The sequence below is a fragment of the Falco naumanni genome, chromosome 1 (assembly GCF_017639655.2).
Source record: "Falco naumanni isolate bFalNau1 chromosome 1, bFalNau1.pat, whole genome shotgun sequence".
NCBI classification, from domain to species: Eukaryota; Metazoa; Chordata; class Aves; order Falconiformes; family Falconidae; genus Falco; species Falco naumanni.
In genome coordinates, this window is record NC_054054.1 from 6,191,476 (window position 1) to 6,208,828 (window position 17,353).

Genomic DNA, 17,353 nt, shown 5'->3' on the forward strand with positions numbered 1-17,353 from the left:
AGCTTTCTTTCAGAAAATATATGTAATACACAAGTCAAATTGTAATCTCACAGAAGATGTGAAGCATTATTCAACATGATTCTTTATAGTCCATAGAATAAGAGATTAAAAACAGGTGGTGAATAATTTTATTTGAATATTATTACAGTGATTATCTGAAGAAAATTAATTTGTCTCTGGAATGTAATGCTACTTACTCAAAGATTAATTCAGTGAAAATGATTTTTTGCCTCAGTGAAAAATAGCCACTGAACTAATGTATCTCATACTTTGTTATTTCAGACATAAAGAACTGCACAAAAGAGGGTAAATAATTATTGTGACAAACCACAGAAATATACAGAAAACAAGTTAACAGTTACCAACAATTCTGTTTGTCATTCTCCTAATCTTGGAAATCAGTTGACCCATGAGCACCAACAGCTGGAAGCAGCGTGAACCAGAACACATGGAGCTAAACCTGAACCATCATCTGCAGAAAGCACAGCCAAACTCTTCCTTCACACTCAACAACCCTCTGCGGAGAAATCATGATGGGCGTATAATTGTCAAAAAGATTATACCAAACGGACTTTAACTTCTCTCCCCCCCCCCCCTTTTTTTTTTAATAACAAGTTCAAGAAAAATGAGGAGCCATAATCACTAAGTGAGATTTTGCTTAAACTGAAAATAATAGAGGAACACTGATCAAAGAGATCATTACCAAATGCCACTTGAAGTGGTAAAGAACTCAGAGTGACTGAAATATTGAATTTATTGCCCCCCTTGGTATATACAGTATATAACGGTAATTTTAAACAAAACATGCAGCACATTTTCTCCTGCAAATGCTCAGTATTGACTCAGATTAATGCGAAAAAGGTCAGCTGAGTGATAAGCAGGGTCATAAGAATTAACACTGGGATCTGAGTTTTGATAGCCTATACTACCTACTGGACACACACGTCATGTTTCATTAAGTACTACACAAATGTTAATCAAGTTTAATAACCTTTTCCTGAGATGTCCCAGGAAATGAGGTAGTAAAATTAAAACAGTTAGATGTCTGCTGAAAAGCAAATATATTTATTATGCACTTTCATATACACAGGGATTTTCGCTTAATATAATACAAGGAATAAAATAAAAATTTTACAATGTGAAATTCATTCAATGTACATTAAAAGCTATTTACAACCCACTCCAGGAAAAACAGTCTATCTGCAAACCAAGTTAACTGAGGAGTTCAGATGGGGAATATTAAGCATAACAGACATTTGCATAGCAGAGTAACTGATGAGGGAAAATACCTTTTTATTTTTAAATAAATGGTAATGTTTTCAATACTTATCACAGAGAAGACAAAAATTCATCAATTGTGCCTCTGTATCTCTTAATGCATTTTGCTTCCGTACGGTTTTTCCACATGCATACAGTATCGATATCTGTGTGTCCACAAAACAGTCTTTTTCCCTACCTTTCCCATCAAGAATTTTAGACGTCTTGTGGAGGTAACCTTGGAAGGACCAGCGAAATGGGATGAAAAGAAACAGGATCCGTGTTTTATTCAGGATTTTTAGGTTGCGAGAACTGTTACATTACCAGAAGAAACCGTGCTGAGTCACAGCTATGCAACTCTGTTCACCTCACTTACTTGTACGGATGGGAAAGAGCAGAGCAGAACAGAGTGAACACCAGGGGAACAGCACCTTTTCTTTGCACGCAAACCCCTCACAAATGATGACACTAAAAATCACACGCAACAGCAATGCAGAGTTACACAGACCTGTGGAAGTAGACGTTTTAAAGCAATTCACGCACTGTTCCGAAATGATATTCAAAATCTGTAAGAATTTTCATTCTGAAAACATTTTCAACAGGTCTACTTTCTGCTGATTTGTATACAAGGTTTCCCCAGCAACTGTTTTGAATGTAAATATTATTCACACGAAAACCATCAGGCTATCTATAAGTTGTGGCCCCTTGTGAAACTGGCCATATTTTTACGTCCTCTGTCCACAAGGTGCAATTAATAACAACACAATAAAATTAAATAAATATAATCCCAATGACAGTCAAGTTCAGTAGAAAAATGTCAGCATTCAGGGATCCCTTTCTACAAAACAAAACATACATCTAATAACTAAGAAGAGTTGTATTCTTGCACAGTATTGCAAATGTACTATACTTGAGGTTCAAAACAAGTTTGCTGAGAACATTTTGGTACTTTTCTCTTTACCAAGCCACTAACCCTCTTAAGGCCATTCTGCCAGACTCCTGTTATGTTTATTTTATAATTGTCCCACGGGGACAAGAAATTCAATACATGAAACATTCAGAATAATCAATATTGCCGTGTGTCAACTTTTAACATCTAATTTTACTATATGCTGAACGCCTGACTATAAAAAATTCTTTTTACATTTAGTAACAAGCAAATAAGAATGGAGGTGCAAGATATTAAAAAAAAATGTTCTGATGATTGTTGATCATAGTAACAAGACACGGAGCCCTTTAGTGCCTCAGAATATGCACTACATATACATCCAGGGGCCATTTATCGAAGTTTAAGGATAGCCATACATCTAATTAATCCTCTATGAAAAATAACCTCAGCTTTCTATCATCTTATTTCTGGAATGATCAGAATTAGAGTATGAAAAAGGCGAAACCCAAGCCTTTAGAAGAAATACTCACATACAAAAATAGGCTTATTTTCTAAAGAGCAAGGCTGTGTAATGGTGAATAGTAGAATATAGCTTGCATTTGTAGGAGAAAATAACCCACTTGTTTCATTTTATCACACACAGAGCTGTGCAAGTAAGATGTGCACATTCAAAGGAAAAATTCATACTGTTCACTTTCACAACAATGGCCTTGATTTTGCCCTCTTTCAGATAAGTGAAATTCTTCTGCTGTAAGAGTGGGGAACCAGCTTTCCATTATCTGCACATGGACTACCCTGACTGCCGATCAACCACGCTCCAGGTACAGAGATACTCACGCTGGCTCTACCTAATCAATCTGAAGCAGTAACCACATTCATACAAGTTTGTGCTTTAAAGAGTTATTGTCTCAGAACAGAGCTATCTCAGTGATCTCTGTACTCCCCACACAACGGTATTACGAACCGTTTGCTTTTCCACTGTATTGTCACTGTATATTCTCTCGGCCTCATTAACAGAGTTGTCTGTATTTTCCACGGTTCGTTGTACTGACATTCTTAATACAGTCCTTTACCTTGGAAAAAAGAAAGAGCTGTTTCTAATGTATAAAGATATACATGAAAGCAGGATCAGACGTTTTACTTTAGCACCTAAAACATACCCATATTCAGTTACCTCATTGCCATAACAATAACAGAGGCTATGTAAGATCAAGTGTCCTCTTGCTTTCAGCGGTCACAGTCTGCCATCCAGATTTGGTGCTGTAGTTAGTACCAGATAGTGGATTTTGCCTCTTTAAAATCCCAAAGACACTGCAGATGCTTGCAGTCTGACTCCTTCGCTACCACTGAACAGCCATAACACAGACAGAACACACAAGTACAGTATTTATAAAATACTGTTAACAAGACTTGTATTTCTGGAGAGAACTTCTTGAAGTACACAGGGAACTGACCATACATTACAACAATGCAAATGTGACAAACTGTTTGCTTATTTTCTCTAGCCACAGGAAAATAAATACAAAAAGCACCGCTTTTCCATACGTAGTTCACTGTGGCACATGCACCTCTACCAAGCATTCTGGAATAGGAAGTCAGAATTCCTCGTTCTTACCATTTTCAGCTGTTGCCCAAGAAATACAGCACATAACTTTCTGCAATTAAAAAAAGTGCTCATTCTGTGTATTAAATACAAAGTACACAAAATAAATTTTTGAAGCACAGAGGGTTATACTGAGAAGGCAGCCTGAAAATGTAGGCACGTTACAGTAATTAAGGTAACTGTACTGGGGTAATCACATTCTTGAATTTCGAGGTGGACTAAACAAGCATTGTATGCTTTCATCCCAGCCAGCTGATAAATCATTCGGAGCAGAAGCGCTTCTGTTCATAGCATCATGGAATTGGCCTAGAAGTACAAAATGAAAACATTAAGTTTTTGAAACGCTCCATAATACGAACAGCGTTGTCAGAAAGCAAGCTGTATAATTTTCTAATTGAAGTTAAAAGCTCACAACAACATACCAAAACCAAGTATTTCCTTCCTAACTCAAATCCCATGACTGATTCCCTGTGCCCTCTACCATCCAAAGCAGCTACAAGGTCCCCACCACAGGAGAGCTTCTTGAACAGAGCTGAGGAGCAGCAGCCAGGGAAGGAAAGCCGTTCCTCAGGTGCTCTGGTAGAGTACTTCCAATGAGATTCTCCACAGGTGACTAACTTACTCACTGGTCAGGGAAACTACAGTTTTTTTGCTCGAGACTTGGCAAAAGAGGAGGTAAATTATAGCCCGCACCAAGCAATTCACAGTCCACACAAAACTGTTTTAAACTTCCATACCTAAAATGAAGGTGTGTAAAAATTGTTAAGAGAAAAAACAAAAGGAACCATTTAGTTATCCATCACCTCATATGCTGAGCCACTTGCATAACCAAGTACTTCACAGAAACCCCCTGAATTTTCAAGAAAGCACTATTTGTTCCAGATAAAGCAAAGGCCAATTTGAGTTTTAAAATTATGTGTAGAACGTTCACATTTTTTTACACGCTTTTTTAATATTTTAAAATCAACAAAGATGGAAAATTCATCAGACCTGGCCTTTTAACGGCAAGTTGGGTCAAATCATTATGTCCTAGGTCAGAACCACACAATTTATTTACAATAAAGTGTAACACGAAAGCAAGTAATGAACATCAGGCACAGGCACATGAAAGTTAGGTAATACAGTTCTTAATTACACATTTTAATATGTTTTATGGAGGCAGGAAAAAAAAATCACAAATTTAAATCCTGTTTGGACATGATGCAGAACTGTGGGAATCTGAAGCCCTTTTGACTTTAATGAATATTTAGGGTCCATTCTCTCTCATCTGCTTATTCCTCTCTACTGTCTGCTCCTGTTGTCCTTCCTCTTCACTTTTGCCTGCCCCTCAGCTCATACGACCCTTTGCTAATATTCACATTTTTCAAATGTGCAGGCTCCAGAATATAGCTTTTTGAAACGCTGCATTGTTTCAAATATTTTAATTTAACCAAAATATGAACCTGAAGGAAACATCTTAAGAGTCCTGCATAGTATTCTAATGCTCTGCAATTCACGAGAGACCTCAGCTACATCTAGAGAGATGCATCCCATTATAGTGAAATTCACTTCCAGGACATTTCGGGAAAAAAACCATCTATGTGTTTCTGACAGCTGAAAACCTCCCGTCTGTGGGTTCTACACCACATGCAATTGTCCTAGAAACTGCACCTGCAGTCTTTAACGTCTTGCAGCAGAACTGAGTCAGCTAGCAAGAACATTCTTGTTCTAAGGAGCAGCACACTGATCTGTCAAAAAAGCAGCATTTACACAAACAAAAAATGTTTTCAAAAATAAGCAAGAAGGGATATGCATACATTTCCTTAAGATGCCGCTTCTCTGAAACTCAAATAGAAAACATATTAATTATTAACACATTCCCAATACCCTAAAAAAGATAAACCTCATCAGAAAGAGGGAGAAAAATAGTTCTATTTCAGCTGACTCACTGACAGCTCAGGTCTGGAAAAAACTACATAAAACTCCTTTTTCAGCTTAAAATTCAGTATGGGAGAGAAAATGACCAAACTAAATGAGCTCCACTGATTAGGAACTACAGAATGGTCAGAAAATTGGTATGATAACATAGATTCTAATTTTGCTCTAAGGAATGCCATCTCTTTTATAGGAGGGTTGCCCTCTCAGTAACAAAAATATAAAATCAAAGCTTTAGTGCAGTATTTTAACTTTTTAATTTATAGACAATTACGCTACTGAGATTTCACACTTAAAATCCAAATTCGCAAAAGTGGTTGCCTGCAACTTAAAAGAATGTTCAGAAGCTTCCCCAAAAGCAATTTTGTAAATAACGAAATAATTACTGTATATGAAAATATCACATATTAAAATTCCCGGCTGTCCTTATGCTTGAAAAGAGAGTTCCAAATCAAATCTGCATGAAACCTGCCGTTTTAGTTAGTCACATATGATAGACAGGGGGTATGATTTGAGCAATCAGAATTCAACAGAAAATATGACGGTGATCCAATTCCTTTACAGCTGGTGCTTTGAAATGACAGTAAAACAAATACTCGCCAGGTTAGGTTCTTAATATTCATGGTCTTCACCATGAAAGCAATTATGATGCTAAATGGCAACGAAAGGTAATTTTAGCGTATTTAAAATGCACATTATGAAATACATGCGTTTGCTTCCTTTGTGCCTGGATAGGTTACCTTCTATAATGGTGTTTCCTTCTTGTAGTTGAAACTTGGGTCGCTACCTTCAATCTGAAGTTTTAAGGCTTGCTTAAGGCTGAGTTCTGTCTCTGCAGGAGGATAGCCTTCCAGTACTTCCTGATGCCCTCTATCCTGCACCGTTCGTGGGACAGAAACCCTACCGAGAAAAACCTGATTGCTCTGAAGATGGTAATTTGGATTCGTCATAATTCCATTTCTCTTCTTCTGTTCTCCACTCTGTTGGTGAATCAGGAATTGCTGCTGAGATCGACCAACTTCTTGCTGAGCTGGCGGGACCAAAATTTTGCACTGTGGCTCTGCCGGCATTGATTTAAGTGGCACACTTGTCCCAGATTTGGCAATAGGTACTCGTTTATCAAACTGAGTCATTTCATACTCTAACACTTTTGGCTGGGAGGAACTATTTTGTTTTATTTTTTTTCCAGCTGACCCAGATTTGCTGGCGTTGTCCGTTTTCCCCCCTTTGTTAGCTTTAGTCGATTTCAAACTAGGTTTTACTTGGCTCCATTCAAATTCACTACTTGGTGAATTATGATTTTGACCTAGGGAATGAGTCGTGGAAGAAGGAGAAACAATAGACTGCCTACTCCTGCTGCGTGGCAGGGAATGCTGCTGTATTTGCTCTGTGAATGACAGGCTGTGGAAACTATCAATAGGCACCGTCTGAGCCGTTGCAGTCGATGATGTGGTGCGGAGAGAAGAATTTTTGGAACTCTTCAGGGAGTTGTTTGATAAAGATGACTTCTGACGGTCAACCGTAGAATCAGGCGACTCAGAAGGAGAACTGAAGGCATGAGCAGGCCCGTTAGATAAGCCACGCATACTAGGCTGCATATCTCCACCAGTACTCCCTGAACTATTGGACTTCATTGTTAATGACTGCATTTTAGAGGAGACTGACTGTAAGGGTTTTTGCTCCATTGTGTGGACTGGAGATGGAGTGCAACCATTCAGAGTAGATGCACCATATTTTTCCAGTAATTTAATAATCTGAGAGTGTCCATTTTTAGCTGCAACACGCATAGCAGTGCGCCCAAACTGGTCAGCATGATTTGGATCGGCACCATGCTCCAGTAATATCTGGACAACATCAATGTGCCCTTCTTGGGCTGCAATGCAGAGTCCAGTAGCACCTTGATTACACGTATGGTCAACCAGAGCTCCATGCTCAATGAGAAGCTGCACTACCTTCACATGACCTTGCCATGCAGCAGACTGCAAAGCAGATCTCTTCTCATTATCTGCAGCATTCACATCAGCATGGTATGTTATCAGCACCTGTACCATCTCCAAATGGCCCTGCCAGCAGGAAACATGGAGTGCTGTTCTTCCCTCAGCATCACTTGCTTCTACGTTTGCACCATTTTCTAAAAAATACTCAGCCATTGTAAGCTGGTTTTCTAATGCTAAGATATAAAGTGTTGGCCGGCCATCAGCATCTTTGTAGTTTACATCTGCCCCGTGGCTGAGCAGTAGTTCAACTATATCTCTGTGACCTTCTAAAGCAGCAACCCGGAGAGCGTTTCTCCCATCATAGCCTCTCTGATCAATGTTGGATTTATTTTCCAGTAATATCTGCACACAATCATAGTGACCTTCTTGTGCAGCTAATATGAAAGGTATACGCCCATCATTATCAATTTCATTTGTCCTAGCACCTTGTTCTATCAGGGCTTCACATATCAACCTGTGACCTTCAAAAGCTGCCATATGCAAAGGTGTCCAGCCCGCATCATCTCTATGATTTTCATCTAGCCCCCTGTCCAGCAGAGTCCGTACTACTTCAACATTGCCTTGTGCAGATGCTATGCTCAGAACCGTTCTCCCCTCACTATCAATGCTATCAACAGCTGCACCCCAAAATAGGAGCGTATTCACAACCGAAGCGTGGCCCATGGAGGCTGCTGCCAGAAGCGGTGTACGACCATTGTTGTCTGTGTGATCAACGTCAGCTCCTCCTTCTAGAAGCAGATCAACAACATCTACATGTCCTTCATATGCAGCTACCAGCAGTGGAGTCATGCCATCTTTATCACAATGGTCAACTTCAGCACCACGGTCAATAAGAAGACTAACCACCGAGGCATGTCCCTTACTGGCTGGTACACAAAGGGCAGCGACAGACAGCGCAGTCCTTCCATCCACATCCTCATGGTTCACCTCTGCACCATGATCCAGCAGGTGCTCCACGATCTCTTTATGCCCCATGTATGCAGCTGCAATCAAAGCTGTTCTGCCCTCATTATCAGCTTTATTAACTTCAGCACCATGTTGAAGCAGATTCAACACAATATCTTCATGTCCTCCCCAGGCTGCTGCTCTCAGTGCCGTTCGACTATCAGCGTCTGCACAGTCCACTTTGACTCCAGCGTAAAGGAGCGCAGAAACCACCTCCGTGTGCCCACCCCATGCTGCAGATCGCAATGCCGTCCAACCGTCATGATCGGTGTGATTAACGTTAGCCCCACATCCAATCAAACAATTGACAACCTTGGTATGGCCCTGCCGAGCAGCTAAGGTAAGTGCTGTTTGCCCATGAGTATCTTCTATCTCTAAATCTGCTCCCCTTGAAACCAGTAAGTTAACGACATCGAGATTGCCACTGTACGCTGCATTGGCCAAGAGCGTTCTCCCATTGGAATCGCACTGGTTTACCGATGCTCCGTTGTCTAACAAGGTGCGAATGGAATCTTCTCTCTCCAGAGCCTGCCGAACAATGCAAGATGTGCGGTCATCTTCACTGTTGACGTGAGCACCAGCTTTTACCAGCAGCTGCAAGACTTCTTGTTCTTTAGGAATCAGGGTTGACAGAGAGTCTTTGACAGGTGTGCCATTCCATATCATCCATAAAGCCAGCTCTGAAGTCTCTAACTGTAAATTTGAGTTAATTAGATGCAATGCAAACTCTTGAGCTTCTAACGGTGTTAAATCCTTTGCTCGGCAAGTGTAACTCATTGCCAGCATTCTGTGTCCCTCTGCTGCGTTACATAAGTATTTCTGCGTACAGTGCTTTACATCTAGCAACCATTCTGCAAAACTGTAATGAAACAAGATTTTGGTATTTCCAAGTCCATCAATAAGGACTTTTGACAGGACATCCAATTTGCGTTGAAAGTCTTCCATCGTCAATGTCATATTTTTGGTCCACACTGCATGATACAATTCCGTTGTGGTTAATGGCCTACAGGCTGCAAGAATTACGTTAAGAATAGGCTGGACCTTTGCAAACTGTTTTCTCACAAACAGTCTCTGACAGAGCCAAAGGTATAAGCCATTTAACGTTCCTGGAATATCACGGATCTCTCGTAACATAATAAAATTCTCCACAACTCCATCTAGGACACGTTCCAGATACAAAAAGCAACCACTGCTTTTGATGTGGAGCTGATTCAGCATTTCTGCAGTTTCTTTTGTGAGATGTTGTCTCAGTGCTTCTTCCTGATCTAAACGATGCAGAATATATTGTTGCACATCTTTCACAATATAAGCCTTTCGCAGATCATCCAGACTTATTTTTCGAAAACCTATTAAAAGGGAAGAAAGTTATTATTATTTCTGACCTAGTTTTGCTTAACTCAGTGTTAAAAAAAAAAAAAAAAAAAAAAAAGACAGACATTTCTGGGTAGGGAACACCCATAATAATACATTTTGTGTGTACACATAGTGAATGTAAATGAATAATAATAGCAGAGAACTTTGATAATAGACACATTTTTATCATCATCTACTATATAAGAATAAATGCTACTAATGAAGAAAATTTCCAAGATCACTTTGAATCAGGCATTGTGTGTCTACTTTGAATAATACCAAATACTGAAGCAAAACCACTAAAACTGCAACCAAAATAGGATTATTAAGTATTATTAAATTATTAAAGGAATAATCCCTTCTCCAATGTGGTTAACAACGGAATTCCAAATAATTTTCAGCTATTTAGTTTACGATGACTATTAATATAATTATAGAAGATGTTATTCACACCTGGTGCACATGCATGATGAAATGTACATAAATCTCTAACTTGATCATGTTAGTTTCTTTTAAAAAGTTTTATGATACAGGAAAGAAAGACACTCAAAAATAGTTTTAAATTTCTTTACACTCTGTGCACTGAAAATTACCTAATTTTTTCAAATAAGGACTGAGTTTCAGATAAATACGCTGGTTCTTTGGTAGGTGACTCACTGTATAAGGAAACAGGTTTTCTCACAGTCATATGATCTCATTGTTTTTGCAATCCGTTTACTCTTTAGAGGAAAAAAGGAAATTATTTCATACATGCATACCATGTACATCTCCCTACACATGCACACGTATGCACCCTTCTGCCCAAACCAAAGAAAACTGTTCTTCACATGTGCTAAGAAGTCCCTAGGGCAACCTTGGTGGCCGTAAGGCTCTGAAGAATGAGGTGGAACGAAGATCTAGTTGTATGGACTACAGGGCTATCTCTGTCATTAAAGACATTTGCTTTGGTAGTGCCAAGTTAAGCATGTGACAAAGACCTACCCTTTTTGATTAATGACGTATTACGTGTTACATTGTTGGAACACTACTTTTCTGGAAGCTATGGGAAAACCACAGAGGTCACAGGCACAGCAGCTTAAACTACCGTGTTTTAGGCCAGAGCTGTACCTCCCTTCTCCAGGGACAGGCTGTAATCTCTTCCTCCAGTGTAGCAGACCGCACACATTTCCTTACAGTCAGCTCAGCTAGTCGTAAAAACCCCAACTTTGCTTTTCAAACCAATGCAGTTCCTAGCCTCCAAATTGTACTGAAGGAAAAGCAACCACAGAGCAGCGCATTCAATGCAATTTTGGTCCCATCTCCACGAAACAATTTGAATTGAGACCCTGAAGAATGTTACTTTCAGATCTAGTTTTTTATTGTCTTTAAACATTCTGTGGATCGAGCTGCTCAGTCTGGGAACTCGTTCTGACTGACAATTCAGCCTGATAAGAACACTGAATTTTTTGTTCCCGGGTATCTTCAGCAGAGGTTCTGAATGTCACATTACGGTCACTCTGTTAACTGTGTAGTCTACATGAGCACTGTACAAACACAACAGATTAGGACTGAGAGGCAAACTATGGCAGTGTTGCTACAGTATTTCTGCTTCCCTTATTCATTATGGTAGCATTACAAATCTAACAAGATTAAATCAATAGAATATTTAAAACAAAATCATACTTCTCCCCAGAATAAAATCACTGAACAGGACACTTTCGCGCAGTCACTTCTCAGGCTAAGACTACACTAATAAGATTGTCTAATTGAAGATTTTTGAATGAGAAATTAATTATTTGAGGGGGATCTTTCTTCATTCTGCAGAGGCATTTTTTTTCTCTCAAGAGAATCACCATAATTTATCACAACTTCAAGTATTGTCCTAACCTGACCTGCAGAATGGCATAATTCATTGATTAACTATGCATTTGATTAAAATATTGTGTATGTAACTTTGCAGAGCCCTTAATTTTCACAAATAAGCCAAATAAGAAACTCTTTTGAGTAAGAACAGACAGTGCCCTGCGATTCTGCAGATCCCAAGCTTCCACTTCAAGAGAAAGACTGTTTCTAGGTTATGATCCTTCAGAAGATCCAGAAGTGAAAACAGAGGAGTAAAACCCAGGGCATCGCTTGGTGTGTGCATTCCCAGTCGCATGCATACACAGAGCTGTAAATAGACACAAGTGTCCCTTTGGTTGTCTCATGTGCAGGGAACAGCTCTGTTTTGCTCGATTCAGAGCAAATGCAACCACTACATTCGCTCACCTTCCAGTTCTTTGAACCTCTCTGCTTCTCCCAGTAAAGATTTGTATCTCTCACTTGGCTGGACAGGTAGAGAGCTCTGCAAACGCCTTCTCAATGTGTTTAGTACTAAGTGACTCTGCTCACACCACCCTCCAATCTCACACTAACTGCATGCCCACATCCTTCCTTCTGATATGTTATTTTTACATCACTCAAGTGTTTTTTCAGTAGTTGATTCCCCCCCCACACAACAAGAAAACCCCCGACTGACTCGCATGACAGCAAGTCTGAGATTTCAGCTGATGTTCAGTGCTGCCTAATGACTACACCTCCCTTGACTCCCAGCCTTCACATGAAAACCTGCAGAGTGATAACTGTTTGTCTCGGTCCCTGTCTGTGTTTTTCAAAAGCAAAAGTCTTGCTTATCTTGCAGTGTTCTTCAAATGCTATTTTTCATTTTGCTTCCCAAGATGGGTGGGAAAGTGAACAAAACCATTTCAGATGTGATAAAAAAAAAAACCCAAGCCCTCAAAAAAAAAAGTAAAAAGGGAAGGGTTTGTGTGTTTGTTGTTAGGTTTTTCCCCTTTAAATGAGGCTGTATCATTACTTTGTTCCATGTTAGGGTTAAAAATACAGCCTGCTCTGTACTTACCTGAGACATACCAAATATCAAAACACCTCAGCCAAGCAAATACATTTCAGAAGACTTCAGAGCTGTAAACATTCCAGAAGTCAGTAACTCAAACAAATTGATTGGTTGTATGTTCAGAAGCTGTATATTCACAGAAGCTAAAAACTGTTTCTTTTCTTTTGCAAATTTCCAAATATCCCTTGATAATGAGATCCTATATATTATATTTGAAGACAAGTTTGTATAGCAAGAAGCATACTACGCTCATACAGATCTTTGCACATCCCAGGGATGATATGCTCTTTAAGTGCTGAGATTAACAACTGGCCATTGTAACAGACTTTTGAACAGAAACAGGTTGTTAATTTTAACCACTGCACGCTATACTATAATAAGCAAATAATTCAAAAAAGGCCACATAGATAGAATTATTTATATTTTTTTAAATCTCAAATTCTCATTGCTAGCTTGAAGCAGGAAAACAAAGCCATGGTTTTTTTTCCCAAACCTCTATCTAAATGAGGTCATTTTACATTTCCAAACAAAGATCCTGCAAACTTGCTTTTCAACCCTACCAGATACAATAAGTCACTTTCATGGACAAGCAGCACCAAAACATTAAGAGAAAGCTCATTTTGTTTCAGATGCATTCCCATGAACTACTTAAGCTCAGCAAAACAGGAGTGCAGCAGACAGAAGTTGCAGTCCCACGACCCTGCTTTTTGCATTGTTAAAATTTTTCTTATAACACATCACTTTCAACCCAATGGGAGCTCCAATATGGATTTTCCTGATTTATTAAATTCCTGGCAGTTCTGTAAACAAATCAGTTCCAAATGTATTTCTTGGCAAGATATAAGGTCATTCAAAGGGAAAAAAAAGTATCTTGGCTACATAAAGACTTCCACAGTATGTCAACCTTTTCAAACTTTAATAATAACAAATAAGCTATTAACTAGCAGGTTCCCGTAAATACTTAAAAATATCCTTCTACTTTCATACCTTTAAACACATTCACATAAGTATATTACAAAAAAATTTAATACATTTTAATATATTTCATTTAATTGAATTGTTAACTTCAAAGTAATTTAAATGATTACACACATGGCAATGTTCTGGCATTAATAATTTACACTGCTGATCTAAGCATATATTTAATTAGGTATTTCTATGGCCGTTTATGCACACTTGCTCAAAAAGAGTAACGTATCCAGCAGAGTAAAATGCACCTGAAAATCCAAGCAGCACACAGCTCTTAGTGCATTTGCAGCATACTACGCATTACACATTTCACTGCGTCTACCCCAGAAGCTAAGAGCCACTGAGGCTGAAATCTGCTGCTCTCACTTGTCTGTGTCATTGCACAGACGTTTATTTAGTTAGATTTACAGGTAACAGTCGATTTAAAACAATTTAGTCTTTCCTCTTTAATTACAAAGCAGATTAAGTTAAAAATTCCCATACAACCTTTTACTAGGAAATATGAATTTCCCTGGGATCATGTTTCCAAAGCGGTAATCAGAAGAAAGCAGTCATGAGAGGAAAGAAAACAGTAATTAAAAACTCCCAGTTGATTTCCCAAGCCTTCCAAATATTTTTTTCCAAAACCCAAATCAAAACAACAAATAAACTTTTCCGAAGCTTTAAGATCATAGAAGTAAATTTTACAAGTACATAAATATATAAAAATTACCTTTTACAGTAAAAATTCAATCCCCACAAAGACTTTAAAGCACAATGATATCACCCAACTAAATTCCAACCTACTATGAAAACTCAGAGGACAACTTAGAATTTCTTTTTTAAAGCAATCTCTCTTGGGTGTGGGCTCATGCCGTGTATTTCCTGGAATGGCAGCTAATGAGAAAAGGTTCAGGCAACTGATTTAATTTGGGGATTCAGCAATATGACTACCTCAGTAGCTTCAATTACCAAGCAGGATGAGTTTTCTGGGTTGTGATTTTTACTACATTTCTCTGAAGTTTTCACATTTTCACTTCTTAATTTTCAGAAAGGCTACAAGAAAAAAACCCACAACCTAACCCTCCACATCTTTTCAGACCAGAACCAGCAAACAGCAGAAATATGGAAAAGACCTATGCTCCCAAGATTTCTAATCCGGCATAAATTTGGATAAATATCAGCTCTTAATAATATCTAGCTGTCTGGAATTGCATGATAGAGAAAAGGAAGAGTGAAAGATGAATGACAGATTGCTTGCTTTTGCCTAGGGATTTTAAGAATGGAAATGAAGCTCCCTCTGAGACTAAACTGAACCCTTTCACATCCCGTTTTTGATTCTTCTTACTGTATTTTCCAGTATCTTTCTGGTATCTAACATTAACTTTATGGAAACTGGCTCCCTGAGATGTGACATCTGCATGGGCTTTACCACACTGGTGCACTCATGCCTCACACTTGACATGGAATTCTTTGGATGAAGAATGTCAGTGTTCAATTGAGGGCTATAATCAAGCCAGATGCCACAGATACTTGATTTATACGTGTAGCAAAGAAGAAGAAATTAAGTAAATGCCTATTTTAAAAAGTCTATTTGAACCAATAAATAGAGCATTTGTACATATGCACTTTTGTCTATTTAACTTTATGCTGTTAATGAGAAATTATCTGCTTTTCATTCAAAGGTATATCTACATAAAATACCTTATTTTAAAATGCCTAAAGTTTTTTAAACTAATATGATAGATCTTTAAAAAAGGAATTTAGTTTTGTAAGAACAACAGCTATGCTTTCAAGATTTAGCCTCATTTTCAAAGAAGCATTTTTATTAGCTGATTAGCTCATGCATAAAAAAAATAAAATTGTATGTTCTGCACCACTTTCAGATTAGAGGACTTTAGTTATTGAGATACAGAAAGAAAATTTTTCTGACATGATAATACAAAGATTAGAATGACTATGTTTAATGTAGCTGCTTGACTGTCCATACTGGTAGCCAAATGATAGCAAACAATGGCATGGGAGATAATGTGGATAATTATGGGCACAACACAGAATTATTAAATTTAGGGCAAAGGTCCACAATAAAAACAAACAGGCATGATGTGGCAGTTGGTAAAAGTGCACACGCAAGAGAAGGCAGGAGGACACACATTATCTGTTCCCCTCCTTTTTTACTCAATTGGCTGGCTTTTGCTCACTGTGGAGGGTGACCGCAGACTCATGCAGGCATCATTTTACATTTGGTTCGTATTTTTGAGGTTGTCTCTGCAGCCACAAGAGGCAAAACCTTTTTTTTTTTTCTTTTCTTTTCTTTCCTTTTTTTTTTTTTTTAAATTAATGAAAGCTGAGAATCTCAGTAAGGGGAAAAAAATCTGAAGCACATTGTGCTACTACAGAATCTGGGAATACAGAAGGTCCCAGAACACAAGCTCCACAAGATGCAGGCACAAATACTCAATTTTCAGAAGTCACCAACAACAGTGAAGGAACAAAGAGCATCAGAATAAACACCCCTCCTCCTTTTCTCATTCTTACAGTGGTAGGGATGATATATTCACCACTGGTAGTGGCAAGGTGACAGTGGATGAGAAATACTGCACTCTTTCTTCCACATCATCTTCACTATTTTTGGCTAGGGAGATATGCTTGCACAACTGTCATCTGTACTGGACACCCAAAAAAGAGCACTCGGGACCAGGCCACTGCAGCAATCCTGCTCCCAGTCATTATAACACTTTCTGACAAATAGGTTTAGCTCTCACTTCAGCAGATACTTGGAAGAAGTTTTCACTGCATGAAAATTTTAAGTGAAAAATGATACAAACTGATAGTAAAAAATATTGGTTCATATGCATTTTATATTGTATTCTAAAATTTTTAACAGAAAAAAAATACAGATGGGACACATTTTCCCAAAATAATCCCAAAGGGATTCCAATCTATTACTGAGTTTCACTGTAACTGATTTTTTTTTGGTTCCAAATTAAAGAAACACATTTGAAGAAAATGTACAGTGATTGTATTATCATTATGGTTGGAAACATTGATTTGATGGGAGGTCGGAAGTATTAGAAATTCAGTATGATAGTGTCCCAGAGTGCAGTGCACATTATACACGTTTTATTTCTTCAGTCACGAGTCCAAAAAATACTTATCGTTGATCTTGAATTCTGCCTGCCCACCAATGAAATGGCTTTATAAATTGGCTTGGTGAAGAGTAAATATTCAAATGCCACAAAGGAGGAAAAGAGTTTGCCCCAGTAGAAGTGTTAATGACAGTCTAGCCTTTTCAGGTTACAACCAGAAAAGAAATCAACATTATCTCAAGTTTTACAACACAAAGTTGCAATGTATCTGAAGTTCACAGAAGCTTCAGCCATGCTCCTCACATCCTCACTATACCTTTAATGAACTTGAATATTAGCTCTAAACAGGAAAATCAGCCAACCGTGTATAAAGCAGTCAACCGCCGCATTGGCTGTAACGTCACAGTTTTCTGTGAAAAAAGTGGAAACGCCACTTCCTCCAAACAGACCCTAACATTTCTTCTCAGTTTGCATCCAATTATTTCA

At 38.4% G+C, this 17,353-nt stretch overlaps 1 protein-coding gene across 1 annotated transcript in view; it reads right to left on the reverse strand.

Annotated features, from left to right (window-relative positions):
* Window positions 1–1,049: 1,049 nt before the first annotated feature.
* Window positions 1,050–17,353, reverse strand: part of ANKRD50 (ankyrin repeat domain 50) — a 44,992-nt gene continuing 28,688 nt past the window's right edge. The window contains exons 4-5 of the mRNA XM_040612182.1: window positions 6,404–9,951; window positions 1,050–4,055 (exon numbers count right to left, since the gene is read on the reverse strand). Coding sequence (XP_040468116.1) covers window positions 6,407–9,951 — 3,545 coding nt within the window. The 3' untranslated portion in view covers window positions 1,050–4,055; window positions 6,404–6,406. The remainder of the gene's footprint in view (window positions 4,056–6,403; window positions 9,952–17,353) is intronic.